At 49.2% G+C, this 15,678-nt stretch overlaps 1 protein-coding gene across 1 annotated transcript in view; it reads right to left on the bottom strand.

Annotated features, from left to right (window-relative positions):
• Positions 1-15,416, bottom strand: part of ARID3C (AT-rich interaction domain 3C) — a 112,904-nt gene extending 97,488 nt beyond the window's left edge. The window contains exons 1-2 of the mRNA XM_083702803.1: positions 15,084-15,416; positions 13,911-14,540 (exon numbers count right to left, since the gene is read on the bottom strand). Of these exons, the coding sequence (XP_083558929.1) occupies positions 13,911-14,540; positions 15,084-15,122 (669 nt within the window). The 5' untranslated portion in view covers positions 15,123-15,416. The remainder of the gene's footprint in view (positions 1-13,910; positions 14,541-15,083) is intronic.
• Between the last annotated feature and the right edge of the window lie 262 nt (positions 15,417-15,678).

The raw sequence follows: 15,678 nt of genomic DNA, 5'->3' as shown, positions 1-15,678 counted from the left end.
ACATCCTCAAAGCCAAATAAAATCGCATTGGAAAAGACACGCGCAGAGAATCGAAAGGCCGGAAGCAGAAAAAGATTTCCCCGAAAACAACCCCCACAAATGGGGACAAAAAAAACCAAAACACAACCTGAATTATCCTGAAACCAAACGCTGCTTTCCATTGCCTGCTGGAACGAGAGAATGAAATTGACCGCTTTTGCCGTTTCGTTTATCTTGTTTGTTTGTTTAATTTCATAGAAATTTACAGAACTTGATTGTTGTTGTTTTTTTAAAAAAGTCAACAAGCGTTTAACAAACAGAAAAACAATAAAACGATGCCAATAATAATAATAATAATAATAATGGGCATTTTTTCTGAGCAAAAGCCTGTGTGCAACACAGCTTATCAGTTTTATAAATGGCAAAAGAGAAATGAACTGTAATGCAAAGTTTTAAACTTTGAACTATAATTTAGCAATAACCTGTGTTGTTTAAAAAAAGAAGAAGGTGGGGGACATAAATCAACCAGAGCCTGCCCACCCCCCGGGAACATGGCACAGCTGCACATGAGGTGAAGAGAGAGCTCTGGAGGTGCCTTCCATGCACCAACCCACCCAAACCCCACCCTGGGATCCACTACTGGTGATCCCCAGAACACCCCTAGATCCCACCACTCAGGTCCGCTCAACAGTTCTGACCTTTTGTCACTAACTTACCATGCCAACATTTTCTCCATTGTCCAAAGCAGCAATCCACAACCTTGCGCCCACCGGGCGCCCTGCGCTACAACTCCCAGCACCCCCCGCAGCCAACGCAGGTTGCAGTTCAGAACACCCAGAGGGCACCGGGCTGTGAAGGCTGATTCCGAGGAGTTATTTCAAGTGAGCCAGAAATTCAGGCTGCGCCGAATCCGAGGGGTGAAAACCAGGAGGTCCGAGGTGAGAATGACAGGCAGAAATGATGAGCGACAGCGAATGGTGAGCGAAAGTGACCACACACACACACACAGGGGCCCTGATTCATTGATAAAAAGCAGACTTGAGGGGAGGGTGGCTTTTGAGAAGAAACGCAGCAGGTGGTGTTAAGGAAAGGACTGCAAAAACCCCACGGAAAATCTCCCTGTGTTTCCCAACGCTGCTATTCAGCGAGGAGGGGGTCCTGCGAGTTTTCTCACTATGGGGCTGTGATCCACGGGATGCCTGGCACCAATGATGCTTGGCACCAGCGGAGGAGCAGCTGGACTCAAGGCAGGGCAAGCTGGGTTGTCATTAAGAGGGCTTGGGTAAAGCGCCACTCCTCTCTGCCTCGCCAGCTTTGCAGGATCGTTGCGAGGATGCCGCGAGATCGCTAAATGCACACATAGGCGCCCTGAACCTCTTGCAAGAAAAGGCAAGGTGATGATGCTTGCAGGAGATTTTTACATAACCTCGGAAGTTAGTAATTACTAACGCGAACAATAAGGTACATGAAAGTCAAAACAAGTATGCGTTAGTGCAAAATTATACAATTTCACAATGATGTAAAACTTCCTGTTTTGAAATATGGACTTCCTAATACAGTTCTATATAGCTTTCATGCAATTATAAATTTAATAATGATATTATTATTATTATTATTATTATTATTATCATCATCATCATCATCATTATCATTATTATCATTATCATTATTATAATATATGCTGCCTTTTCCCCTGTCAAGACTCAAGGCAGCTTAAAGATAAAAATAAGGACCTTTAAAAACCTAGAAAAAAGCAATCATTACAAAACAATTAAACACTGACAGAATTAAACTATATGTATATATAACATCTATTAAACCTATACCATAATTACAATTACCATAAAATCTATTAAAACCAAACCAAAATTACAATAAAATAACCCTGTAGACTTCCAAATACACATTTCTCTACAACCAAAATGAACTATCCCATTTTGTGATACATACATCTTTTTTTAATTATTTGTTTATATATTGAGGCCCAATGAATTTGAGTGTTGCCTCTCTTATTTTTTTACAAATTTTGTAAGTCCACAATGCAGCTGCTTTACCTTGTCACTCTTTATTGCCTCTCCTGCACACACAAAAAAGCTCAGAATTTCGACACTCAATTCGCACAGTGGCCCATTGCGAAATCCGTTGCCCAAGTTAGGCAAGTTAGGCAACTACAGTAAAAAGCGCCAAATTCAGGTGAGATAGTGGAAAAAAGCATGTTCTGCAAAGGTGACAGGGACGATGCACCACAGCAGCTTTCCCCAACCCGGTGCCCTCCAAATGCTCTGGACTACAATTCCCATCAGTCATCCAGCCATACTGTTCTGGTCCAAAATGTCTGGAGGTCACCAGATTGGAGCAAGTCCACCCTACACCTTTGGATGCCCAAAAGACAACTGGACTGGGGTGGAAACCACCCCAAACGCTGGAACTCCGGTCAAGGCGCAATATGCTAAACCCACTACTGGCCAGACTTTTTGCAATGCGAACAGATGCAGGCAGGAGCTAGGACTGAACCTAGAATCATAGAATCATAGAGTTGGAAGAGACCACAAGGGCCATCGAGTCCAACCCCCTGCCAAGCAGGAAACGCCATCAGAGCACTCCTGACATATGGTTGTCAAGCCTCTGCTTAAAGACCTCCAAAGAAGGAGACTCCACCACACTCCTTGGCAGCAAATTCCACTGTCAAACAGCTCTTACTGTCAGGAAGTTCTTCCTAATGTTGAGGTGGAATCTTCTTTCTTGTAGTTTGGATCCATTGCTACTTGTCCGCTTCTCTGGAGCAGCAGAAAACAACCTTTCTCCCTCCTCTATGTGACATCCTTTTCTATATTTGAACATGGCTATCATATCACCCCTTAACCTCCTCTTCTCCAGGCTAAACATGCCCAGCTCCCTTAGCCGTTCTTCATAAGGCATCGTTTCCAGGCCTTTGACCATTTTGGTTGCCCTCCTCTGGACACGTTCCAGTTTGTCAGTGTCCTTCTTGAACTGTGGTGCCCAGAACTGGACACAGTACTCCAGGTGAGGTCTGACCAGAGCAGAATACAGTGGCACTATTACTTCCCTTGATCTAGATGCTATATTCCTATTGACCTGGACTGCAGAAATCTGGGAAGCAGGTAACAATGGAGTATCTCCAGCCGCTGCACCTGAAGATAGCACTGTCCACCCCAGTGCCGGATTTACGCATAAGCATCTTAAAAAGCAGAGACCTCACCTTGCCGACAAAGGTCCGCATAGTTCAAGCTATGGTTTTCCCAGTAGTGATGTATGGAAGTGAGAGCTGGACCATCAAGAAGGCTGATCGCCGAAGAATTGATGCTTTTGAATTCTGGTGCTGGAGGAGACTCTTGAGAGTCCCATGGACTGCAAGAAGATCAAACCTATCCATTCTTAAGGAAATCAGCCCTGAGTGCTCACTGGAAGGACAGATCCTGAAGCTGAGGCTCCAAGACTTTGGCCACCTCATGAGAAGAGAAGACTCCCTGGAAAAGACCCTGATGTTGGGAAAGATGGAGGGCACAAGGAGAAGGGGACGACAGAGGACGAGATGGTGGGACAGTGTTCTCGAAGCGACCGGCATGAGTTTGACCAAATTGCGGGAGGCAGTGGAAGACAGGAGTGCCTGGCGTGCTCTGGTCCATGGAGTCACGAAGAGTCGGACACGACTAAACAACAACAACAACAAAACAAGCTATAGGTTTGGGTCCCACACTCTTGGGGCCCCCCAAAAAATTAAAGGAAAAAAACACCTGGATGCACATTTCCAAAATATAAGATAAAAAACAAATGAAATAAACCTACCTACAGCAACAGTGTTTTGTTTCCTGTAGGTTCTTATGATGTAAGTCATGGGTCCCGCCTGCTCAGCTGCTCCCTAAAATATCACTGGTTTGCTCCTTTCTATATATAGGGTGCCTACATTCTGCATGGGCTGGTTGCACGGCAACATGCAACATGCAGACTGCAGTGGAGCACAGATGAATGTAGGTCAAGCTGTTGTACCTGTTATCTAATATTAAAGAGTGCTTGTCGACTGATGATCAGGCAGCGGAGACTAAGGGTATGAGTCTTACGCGTACTGATTGATTTCATGCAGTACATTATTTATTTATTTTGATCCCATTATGGCTTGAGATACCTATCAAGTCCATAAATTACCATCTAGCATATATTCAACACAGAAAACAGTGGCAATTTGTTGTTGACAAAGGACAGCTGGACATAGAAAGGGCCCCATCACCTTCAGGAGCTGAGGGCCTCATCAAACCTAAATCCGGCCCTAGTCCACCACCATCGGCTGACTTACGCGGGATCCAAGAGGATCCACAAACCGCTGCAAATGGCCCCAGGTAACCCAAGCAAGCAAGCAAGTCTGCCAGCCAGCCACTCTGTGCGTTAGTATCCGATCTGGGAGAAAATTCCTTCGAAGCCACAAATAATGCAGTAAACTGGGACAGCAACGGCCACCCACGCAGCCCATCTCACAGAGACATTTGTTTGCATACAATTCCACAGGCCCTCCCCTTCCTAGTGGGGAAAAATGACCCAGGATCGTTTCTAGGGATTTAAAAGGAGAGGAATAACTTTTTTTTCCTGTTCCCAGCAATCTGCAAGACTGAAGCAGCCAGCTATGCTTCGTCATCAATGTGTGATATTTTGCCGTATATCTTGGTTCCTTTTTGGCGGCTTTTCAGCTGCTGCCTTGTGTAGTGATGCAGAAAGGCGGTGTACAAATTAAAAAGCGAAAGAAACATGACACAAAATCTCGCTTGAGCCCAGCAACAACAACAATAATTTATTATTTCTACACCGCCCATCTGGCTGAGTTTCCCCAGCCACTATGGGCGGCTTCCAACAAAGATTAAAAATACACTAAAATATCACACATTAAAAACTTCTCTGAAGAGGGCTTCCTTCAGATGTCTTCTAAATGTCAGGTAGTTGTTTATCTCTTTGACATCTGGTGGGAGGGCATTCCACAGGGTGGGTGCCACTACCAAGAAGGCCCTCTGCCTGGTTCCCTGTAACTTGGCTTCTTGAAATGAGGGAACCACCAGAAGGCCCTCGGTGCTGGACCTGTGTCCGGGTAGAACGATGGGGGGTGGAGACGCTCCTTCAGGTATACTGGGGTGTTTAGTCCGTTTAGGGCTTTCAAGGTCAGCACCAACACTTTGAATTGTGCTCAGAAACATCCTGGGAGCCAATGTAGGTCTTTCAGGACTGGTGTTATGTGGTCTCGGCATCCACTCCCAGTCACCAGTCGAGCTGCCGTATTCTGGATTAGTTGTAGTTTCTGGGTCACCTTCAAAGGTAGCCCCAAGTAGAGCGCGTTGCAGTAGTCCAAGCAGGACTATCCCTCACGACAGCTGTTTCAGGGAAAGGCTTCCAAAAGCTTTGCTTCCTTTGGGGGTGCACATGAAGCGCACACCCAGGCTGCCACAACCCAACCCAGGGCCCTTCCTAATGGAAGCACCTTCCTAAATGAAGCACCCAGGAAATTTCAGCCACGGCCCACATCAACGGGTGCTTAACCCCCTCCTGTGCCTGCCGATTCTTCTACTCCTGCAAATGGGCCACAACAGGTGTGCCCCCTGCTGCCGCCACCTGCCAAAAGCACTTCTGATTCATCTGGGCAGCAGCACCCCAAAGTTCCATCCCAAATTGTTTAGCACTTCTGGGGGTTGGACTAGATGACCCCGTGGGTGCCCTGCCAACTCCAGTGGCGCAATCTGGGATTGCTCCAACGGCTTCCTGCTGCACATGCAAATCGCCAAATATGTGGGTGGGGTGAGAGGAGAGAGAGAAGGGGGAATGGTAGCCTGTTCTGGGGGGGGCAGTGTCTGCCTGGTAGCCCTATTCCCTTATCTGCCCCTTCCATCTCCTTATCTCCCCCCAAGCACGTCAAACAGCTCAGCTTCTCTCTCCCTTGAATAAACAAGGCAGGGATCCTTGCCTCCATCCCTTAATTCCAAAGGGCACTTGTTTCCTACCAGGAATTTTAGTGGAAGGCAAAAGGGGTGTCTGGGAATTGTCACCTTCGCTGCCTCTTAACATCCTTAGAAGGCTTCTTGAGCTCCCAGCATCCATATTGGGGATGTGAAGCAGATCCTACCACCTTTTAACTCTGTGTTCTTCCTGTGTTGTGAATGACTGAAGCCAAACAACAGCTGCATGATTTGCCTGTTTGCAACAGTGTTAGAAACTCATATAATCTGGAGGAATGAAGAAATCCAAACAAAAGAACAGTGGCAAGAGAAATTGATGGACTATGCGGAACTGGCAAAACTGACGCACAAATTACGTGATAAGGACAACTGTGACTTTAAAGAAGAATGGGAACCTTTTACAAAGTACTTAAAAATCAACAAAATAAGTTGGACTCCTTGGCAGGTTTTGAATAAACATACACAAATTAATTTGTTAACGTAACAGATGGATAATTTAGAGATTTTTATAATATGCAGAGAACAATATGTGTTAATAAACCAGAAAGAGGAACTGAGGGAAGTCACAGGGGGGAGGGGGGAGGGAGGATATGTGTGGGTGGGAGGGGGAAATGGGGGAAAATACAATTGTTGAAATAATTTGTTTTGTGGAAATAATCAATAAAAATTTATAATAAAAAAGGAACTGATATAATCAAATTGCCAAATGGCTCCTTAAACCTAGGTTACTGTCACTACAATAGAATGTCTAGGCACTTTAAAAAAAAATGATTTATTATTACTACTACTGCAGTTGTACCTTGGAAGTCGAATGGAATCTGTTCTGGAAGTCTGTTCAACTTACAAAACATTTGGAAGCTCCTGCAGCCAATTGGAAGCCCCACTGGACGTTCAGCTTCCGAAAATCGTTCAAAAACCAGAACAGTCACTTCTGGGTTTCGATCATTCGGGAGCCAAGGCGTTCCATATCCAAGGTGGGACTGTACTACTATTATTATTATCATTCCTATACCACTTTATATTTTAAAGAAATCAATCTCACAGCCCTTTACAATACATTAATACATCAAATAAAACAATCCAGAATAAAACCAATTCAGGCTTCAAGGAAACTATTTCAGATCCTTCTCTACGTGACATTTTGCTTTCCCCAGTCGCCATCCTGGCATCCAGAGATCTCCACGTGGTCACAATTGGATCCACACCAGTTGCAAAACGCACCTGGCTAATTTCTAACGCTGGCATGGGGAGGGTACTGCAATAAACCAACGCTGAAGCTTTGCTAGCAGATCTGATGCTGTAAGATCTCTTGCAGACATCGGAAGCCACCTTATACTGAATCACATCACTGTTTCATGTAGCACAGCTCTGCCTGCACTGGCACAAGGAATTGTGGTCCTCCAGATGTTGCAGAACTACAACTCCCATCATCTCTCACCACTGTCTCTGGATGGCCCACCTCTGGTCCATACTGACAGGTGTAGATCATTGGTTTCTCGTGTCTCCCTGGGATGCTTCCCAGAGGAGACATCGGGGATTGGAGCAAAGTCCTTTTGTTTACAAAGTGCTCTCCACTGAGCTACACAAGTGTCTGCTGGATCAGGCCAATGGCCCATCTAGTCCAACATCCTGTTCCTGCCCCAGTCGGAAACCTGCAAGCAGGATTTGAGCACAAGAATCCTCTCCCCTCTTGTGGTTTCCAAAAAATGCTGCCTCCAGCTGTGGAGAGCAGTGCAGAGCCATTGAGGCTGGTAGCCATCGATAGCCCTCTCCTCCTCTCTGAATCTGTGCAATCCTATTGTTATGAAGGTTGTTCAAAATTCCCCAGCCGTATTTTGCTCCTGGCATGAGTCCAGTTGCGACTACATGGGAGATTTCTAAGCACCTGGTTGGTGACCACAGTTTGAAATCCTCTGCTTTCGTCCACAGTTAATACCTTTTCCCATTTCCACTGTGTGTTTTTCTCCTTGCATATTGGGGCAAGTGAATTGTTGTAAAAGCGAGTTACAGTCAAGCGATGGACAGTGAACGCTCGGGTTGCGAACATGATCCATGCAGGATGCACGTTTGCAACCTGCAGAGTTCGCAACCCACAGGAGCACATCTGCGCATGCATGGGTTACGATTTGGCACTTCTGCGCATGCACAAAGCGTGATTTAGCACTTCTGCGCATGCGCGACCGCCGAAACCCAGAAGTAACCCGTTCCGGTACTTCCGGGTTTTGGCAGTCCGTAAGCCAAAAAAGGGATGCGGGTGGCGCTGTGGGTTAAACCACAGAGCCTAGCGCTTGCGGATCAGAAGATTGGCGGTTCGAATCCCCACGGCGGGGTGAGCTCCCGCTGCTCGGTCCCTGCTCCTGCCAACCTAGCAGCTCAAAAGCACGTCAAAGTGCAAGTAGATAAATAGGTACCGCTCCAGTGGGCGTTTCCATGCGCTGCTCTGGTTTGCCAGAAGTGGCTTAGTCATGCTGGCCACATGACCTGGAAGCTGTACGTCGGCTCCCTTGGCCAATAAAGCGAGATGAGCGCCGCAACCCCAGAGTCGGTCATGACTGGACCTAATGGTCAGGGGTCCGTTTACCTTTTAACCCAAAAGAACGCAATCTGAAGTGTGTGTAACCCGAGGTTTGACTGTTGTTGAGATCACAGAATTGGAAGGGACCCCCAGACATTCCATTATGGCGACCATAACCTAGATTTAAGGTGCCATCTGGTGCCTATCTTAGATATCTGAGTTTCTAACACTGGTCCCTCTTCCAAGTGGTAGCAAGATTTCAGGGGGCTCCAGGTGCTCACACAGGTTTGTGTTTCTGTTAGGAAAACCCGAGGCACAGTGGCTAGTGTCTTAAGACAAATTTATGGATAAATGTGCCAACATTTCACAAGTTTCCATTTATGAAAGGCTTTATAAATAACTTCTCCCTGCTCCAACTGAAGCTCCCAACAGAGGCCACACACTGTGCTCCTTGAGGCTAGAAAGATGCACAGAGCTCTGAAGTCCGGTCGCTGCATCCAGGAAGAGAACGTCCAGCCTATTCTTGGCACAAGAAGGCAGAAGGCGTTTGGGGCTGGACCATCAATCAGCTGGCCGCCTGGCTGATCTGACAAATGCTAGCATGCTGGTTCAGAAAAGATTTACACTCAAAACATTCTGCGTAGCGCAAACACAGGCCCTGTTGGACTTCCTCAGCAAAGTTAAGCAGGCACGCAGATTCAATTTTGCAGCAAGAGAGAACTAACCCTGCAATTCTCCAGTGTCTTGATCCTTAAGTATTTCATACAAGGTGGACAGAAAGCACTCCGATCCCTTAGAAAGTAAGAGCCCTTTGGCATGCGCTTTGTTTAAAGCGCCACCACGTATGAAGGAGCTGGAAACCAGCACTTTGTAACAAGCAACGGACGATCTGCACACCGTGTTGTCTTTCCGACAAAGAGAACATACAAGATCTGAAGCAGCCCAAACTGGTTCCTTTCTTCTTCGGAGGCAACAGTCTACTTCATCAGATGCATGCGGTGGGGAGGAGGAAGAAGAAGGCAGTCGCAAATGGGCTTAGTTACACCCGAAAACAAACATTACACATGGGAAGGAAGAGCGAAATATAACGAGAACTCACACACCTTGATGGACAAAGCACTGAAAAATACCGGGAACACAATTCGCAACACCAATGAGAGCTATATTATTATTATTATTATTATTATTATTATTATTATTATTATTATTATTATTATTATTATTATTTTACATGAAGGATGTGCCCGTCATCATTGTCCAAGCCTGGACGAACTCAACCAGATTGGTCCAGAGAGTCCAGCTCTGTGACAACCTGGGACAGCCATGCTTGCACACTGTTCTAAGGATAGAAAACCCAAGTGGTTTGTAATTTTTTACCACCCTTAAGATCTGAATTGCAATGGAAGTTACGGTAAGTGCTGTTGATTCTCTCGAGCGTGTCCCGGATCATGGTGCCAACCCAGCTAAAAGGCAGCTTTTTTGTGAGTGTTTCTAGGATAACAGAATCATCTGAAACAGGTCTCTTCCAAGAGCGGAGTCGCAATCGTTTGGCAGAACCGCCAAGCGATTCCAGTACTGTTTCCAAGCTTTCCCAAACCAGGAATCAAGCCACGGGGATCCGCTCCTTCCCTCCTGATGCATCGCAGGTTTTGACAAATCCTAAATTCTCACCGAAAACCAGCTCCTCCATCCCACCACGAGAACGGGGTCTGCGGAAGCAGCTCCAGGAAAAAGTAACCGTAATTACAGGCCTGGCAGATTCAGGATAAGAAGGAGCGCAATCTTCCCAAACAAAGCAAGTCTAAAATTCACATTCCATGTTTTAATTCAGATAGGAGCAAGAAGGCAATGGGTGCAGCTTAGTGGCGAGCAAAAGATAATCTCTCTCTCTCTACTGGTAGATCTCTGGGTGATATACAGTAGATCGGCAAGGAATTCTGACTTCCAGCTGTTCAAGAATAGTAACAACGAATGACCACCTCCCAACCAAATTATGCTGGTGAAACGAAGGACGCTTGAAATAACCAGAAATGGATTTATGCATGAAAGAACCGATAGCTCGGTTCTGTTCCCATGCGCAAAACAAGTCCCCGAGTCCAGAATTCTTTCATTCTAAATGTGAAGCATTTGCGATAGGATCTGGCTGGTAGATTTTGGGGTTCTAATGGGAAAAAACAAAGTTGACCCCTCAAGCCTGAAGTCTGCTCATCCCTGGCATAAACTACCTTCCAGCTCTAACTCTGGAACACAGCTGTCAACCTTTCCCCTTTTTTAAGGGAAATTTCCTTATTCTGAATAGGATTCCTCGCAAGAAAAGGGAAAAGTTGACAGCTATGCTCTGGAACGCTCCTGAGTGACTGTAGAGGTCCTCCGGGCAATCGTTTCTTCCCAGACCAGAGATGGGGCAAAAAAATAGGCATGGTGGCTGCAGGCCTAACTCTTTAAATACAGGCACGCCGCAACCATGTATAAAAATGCATGTGTATCTTGATCAGAAATGTTCCTTATTTCTATGCATTTTCCAAATTGAGATAGATAGAGATAGATAGATAGATAGATAGATAGATAGATAGATAGATAGATAGATAGATAGATAGATGCCGGACATTATGAAATTGTTACATTGTTAAAATGGAATATTTTTTTAAAAAAATAAAAATAAATTGCATGCATGGGGGAAGAAGACCTGATTTAAAGCGTATATTTAGCATTTGGGTGGGGGAGAGGAATGGTGACAAATGCCCTCTGCCCCCCTGGCATCACTTCGCCCTCGAGACAGCTCCAGTGCCACAAGCCAGCCTGGCTGAGAGAAAAGCACCTTCACACGGCGCGTAGTTAAACTATGGAACTCACTGCCACAGGAGGCAAAGTTGTCCAGTCCTTTTAAAAAGCAATGGACAAATTCATGGAGGAGAGGACTATCATTGGCCAGTAGCCACAATCACTACGCTCTGCCCTCCGCAGATGGAGGCAGCAAGAAACCGGGAGAAACCAGCTTGCCATTGTGGGCAAGCGCTGCCTGGCTCAGTGGAAGAGCATCTGCTTTGCATGCAGAAGGTCCCAGGTTCGAGTCCGGGCACCTCCAAGAAGGAAGTGGGGAAGACTGAAAAGAGTCACTGCCAAATCGGCGCAGACAGCACGAAGGTAGATGGACCAACAGAAGGCAATTTCCTACGCAGTGGGGGAAGTGTGATGGGGGAGGTCCCATGTCCCTTCCCCTGGTTGCATGTTAATTCATCTCCCCTACTTTATAGGACAGCCTTCCCCAACAGGGTGCCCTGCAGAGATTTTGGGGTACAGCATGCATCAGCAGCTGGAAACATCTGGAGGCTGCTATAGAATTCCAGGAGCCGCCCAGTCCGGACAGAGCAACATGGACCTGGTCTGGAAGGAGCACGTGGGATGGAGGTTTTCAAATACCAGTCGGGTGGCCATCTGTCAGGGATGCTTTCACTGCAATTCAAGCATTGCAGGGGGTTGGACTAGATGACCCTTGGAGACCCCTTCCGACTCAACAGTTATAGTACCCAATCCTTCTGGCGGAGGAAGGGAAAAGGAGAACTAGAGCGCTTTGGGAATCGGGACGTTCTCGGGGGCAAAACATTCCTCCTGAAAGGAAGCTCTAGGAACCCGGGGGAAAGTGCAGAGGGAGTCGAAAGAGCAGCTGTTTTCAGATATCTGAATGTATCCCCAAAGAAGGAAAATGAATAACCTCACACGCCTCTGTCTGCAGAAGCAGAAACAAGAAGAGATGGGTCATTGGTGCCGGAGACTCACTTGGCCAACAGAACTTTCCTTTCCTCTCTCCTGAAACCTCCTGTGCACCCCCCAAAATCTGTTCCAGGGGTTTGGGGGATCCTCCGAAACAGATTTTGTGCAAGGGAAGAAGAGGAGGGAAAGTCTTGCTATACAGGCAAAACTCCCCATGAGCAGCACTGGATACGATGGTTTTAAACTGCCCAAAATTCATTTACGGCATTTCTATTCCACTTTTTCCCCTCCAAGGTGCTCAAGGTTCATGGTACATGGTTCTACCTCCCTCCTAATTTATCTCCATGACAACCCTGTGAGGTAGTTCACCGAGCATGAGGGACTGCCCCAAAGTCACCTGGTGAATTTTATGGCCGATTGGGAATTTGAACCCTAGTCTCCAGGGTTCTAGCAAGACACTCTAAACACTACACCACACCAACTGAAATAATTGGTTAAAAATCCAAGATTCCACCACCCTAAAAACAACTTTAGCTGTAGCTCAGCCTTGACATAAAACAGTGAGAGGAATTGTTGTTTTCAGGGAAAAGGCTCTAACAGCTACCTGCAGAGGTACAAGTGGTCCTGTCTCAAAGAGAACTTTATTTGATGCCATGGTTCTAAATATGAGAAATGGCACATTTAAGGCAACAAGGAGACATTGCAAAACTTGAAACATGCAGAGAGAGGGTATATACAGGCGGTAGAATACCGAGGGGAAAGAAAATTGATTTGAGAATAAATCGGTGGCATATTCTGGATTCTGGCAGGCACTGGGGGCTATTTGGGAATCTAATGCAAAGGTTTGGAAAGAAGATGGAATGAACAGGGGCAAAAGGAGGAATTTGGGGTCAGCTCTCAAGAGGCTTGCAAATGAACCAAACTATATTTTCAGAGACTGGCAGATTGGCGCTGCTGGATCCTTCCTAACGGGTTTGACATACAGGTTGGAAGCAGCCTAGAACTTTTGGCACCCCAGAATTAGAGCACGGGCTTTTAAGAATGCAGCGCTGTTGTCTCGACATTTCAAAATATTTCTCCAGCCCTACAAACTTTAATAACTGGAGGGGAGGTCAGGATTCTTGCACACCAGCACCTAGAAAACCCTGCCTACTTGATCATCTGGTAACAATACATACAAACAGGACCGACAACCTAAGAGTGTCCCTGTCAGCCACACTCTTTTCCAGCATACTCCATTGCATTCCTTCCACCCACCCAGTTTCCCCATTTCCACTACCCCACCTACAACTGTCACAAGACCACAGCCCCTAAGGAGGCTAGTCCTCATGGCGGTTATTCGTTCTTTTTCCGGCCACATGACCCGGGGCACTGGAAATAAAGGGAACTGTTGTCAGAGTGTGGTGGGGGAAGATTAAGTATCTTTTAAAGAATTAAAAAGAACTGAGAGATTGATGGCCAGTTTGTGAGGCAGGCCTGAGAGTGGGAGAGGAAGAAGTTGGGGCTCATTTGCCCTTCTGTAAAAGATCCAAAAGATCTCTGAGCCACTGGAGAAAGAGATGTCAGCGCCAAAGTTTTCCCTCTGGCAGCTCCGAGGGCGCAGCTGGGCAAGGAGGAGATCTGGGGGCGCAATTGGGATGCGAGGGAGATGTCCTTTTTAGAGTCAGCATAAAAGCAGCTTGGGGGTCCCGTCGAGGGGCGCACACTTGCATGGGGGGTTTATGACACCGAGATTTGGGGTTCCTGCTGCCTACCTGCTTGAACTGCTCTTCGTAGGTCCACTCGTGGGGCTGCTGCGGCGCCGGGGGCAGCGGCGGCGAGGCGAGGCGCGGCGCGTGTCGGGGCGCGGTGGCGGCGGCGCCTCGGTCCTCGTCGTCCGGCTCGTCGTCCTCCGCTTCCTCCTCGTCGTCTTCCTCCTCGTCGTCGTCGTCCTCGCCGCCGCCACCGCCCTCCTCCTCCTCCTCTTCCTCGGGGCGGCGGCGGGCGGCGGCCGGATCCGGCGCGGGGCGCGGCGGAGGGAGCGCTCGCCCCGAGGGCAGCAGCCCCGCGCAGCGCCCGGCGGCCGGGAAGGGGCGCAGCGCCAGCGGGGTGGCCGTCGGGCAGGCTCCGGCGGCGGCGGGGTGCGGAGGCGGCGGCTGCGAGGCGCGCAACGGAGGCGGCTGCCCGGGCGGGAGCGCCTGGGGGTGGGGGCCGCCGCCGGCGGGGCTGCTCCGGGCCGGGGCTGCCTGGGCGCGGCGCAGCTTCTCCTCCAGGCGCGCCGCCTGCGCCCGCTGCAGGTTCTCCATCACCGCCTCCAGCCGGAGCCCCCCGGCGGCGCCCGCGCCGCGCCCTGGCGAGCAGGACGGAGCCGACGACGCCGACGGCGAGGAGAAGGCGGCGGCAGCCTGGAAAGAGAGAGAAAGAAACGGGGGGGGGGGCGTCAGAAGGAAGAAAGGACGAAGGAACCGAGGAGGAAGAAAAGGAGACGGGGCGGGAGGGGGGGAGAAGGGAAGGCGGAGGAAAGGGAAGATGGTCCCCGAAGGGCGCCGGGGTGGGAAGGGGAAGGAGCCCAGGGCGTGGGACTGACCGGGGGGGGGGGTCAGGAAGGAAGGAAGCTGCCCGGGAGCGTCCGCTTGGGGACCCACCCACGGTGCCGTCGAGAAGCGCGCGCGCGGAAACAAGGAAAGCGGGGGAGAACCTTCTCCCCCCCGTCAAAAGAATTAAACTGGACGGGAGAGGCTGGAAACGGTTGGGGGGGGGACAAACACGTGAAGCCCACCAGAAGTTGGCTTTCCCAGTAACCCGACGCTCGCTTCCCCCTCCCACCCGTTAAAACAAGCAAACAAACTCCTTTCAAACTCCCCCCGCGCGGTGGGGAGTCCGGGACCGAATCGCCGCCCGCCCCCCCCCGGGGGGGGTACGAGGGGTGCTGACCCGGCGCCGCTTACCAGGGCGGATTTGGTGGCGACGCGGGTGTTTTCGCCCATCCTTCGCCTCTCTGTTGCGCACCTGGCCGCACTGGGCGAAAAAATGGACTCAAACTCGACGGGGGGGCGCGGGTTGGCGTGTGTGTGGGAAGCGAGGGAGGGAGGGCGACCGCCTGGCCGCCTGAATGTAATTTTAATCGAGACCTCCGCGCTGGCGTTCGGGGTTGGTCCGGGGAGGGTTGTTGGGGGTCTGCCCCTCCCCCTCCTCCCACCCCCCTCGAGGCATGTGTCAGATGCGTCCGAAATATTTCTCTGGATTCGGATCCTGCGCCTTGTGGGCGAGATCGGAGGGGGGGTCCTGTTTTTCTCCCTCCTCTTCCTCCTACTCCTCCCCCCCCCTTTGCAACAAGTGGCAGTAGAAGCAAGACTGACCCCTTCCTCCTCCTCCCCTTCCCCACCCCCAGCAGCCGAGAGATCCCCATTTGCTAACAACACGTCAAAGGGAGTGATAAATGGCAGGGGGCCGGCTGGGCTGGGCTGGCGGATCGCCCGAGGGGGAAATTGCTCCAGAGAGAAGATCACCGACGGACTAGCCGGCCGAGACTCCCTGGGCGCA

Source organism: Podarcis gaigeae, assembly GCF_964106915.1.
Source record: "Podarcis gaigeae genome assembly, chromosome: 11".
Lineage (NCBI taxonomy): Eukaryota > Metazoa > Chordata > Lepidosauria > Squamata > Lacertidae > Podarcis > Podarcis gaigeae.
This window is presented reverse-complemented; position numbering and strand designations above follow the sequence as displayed.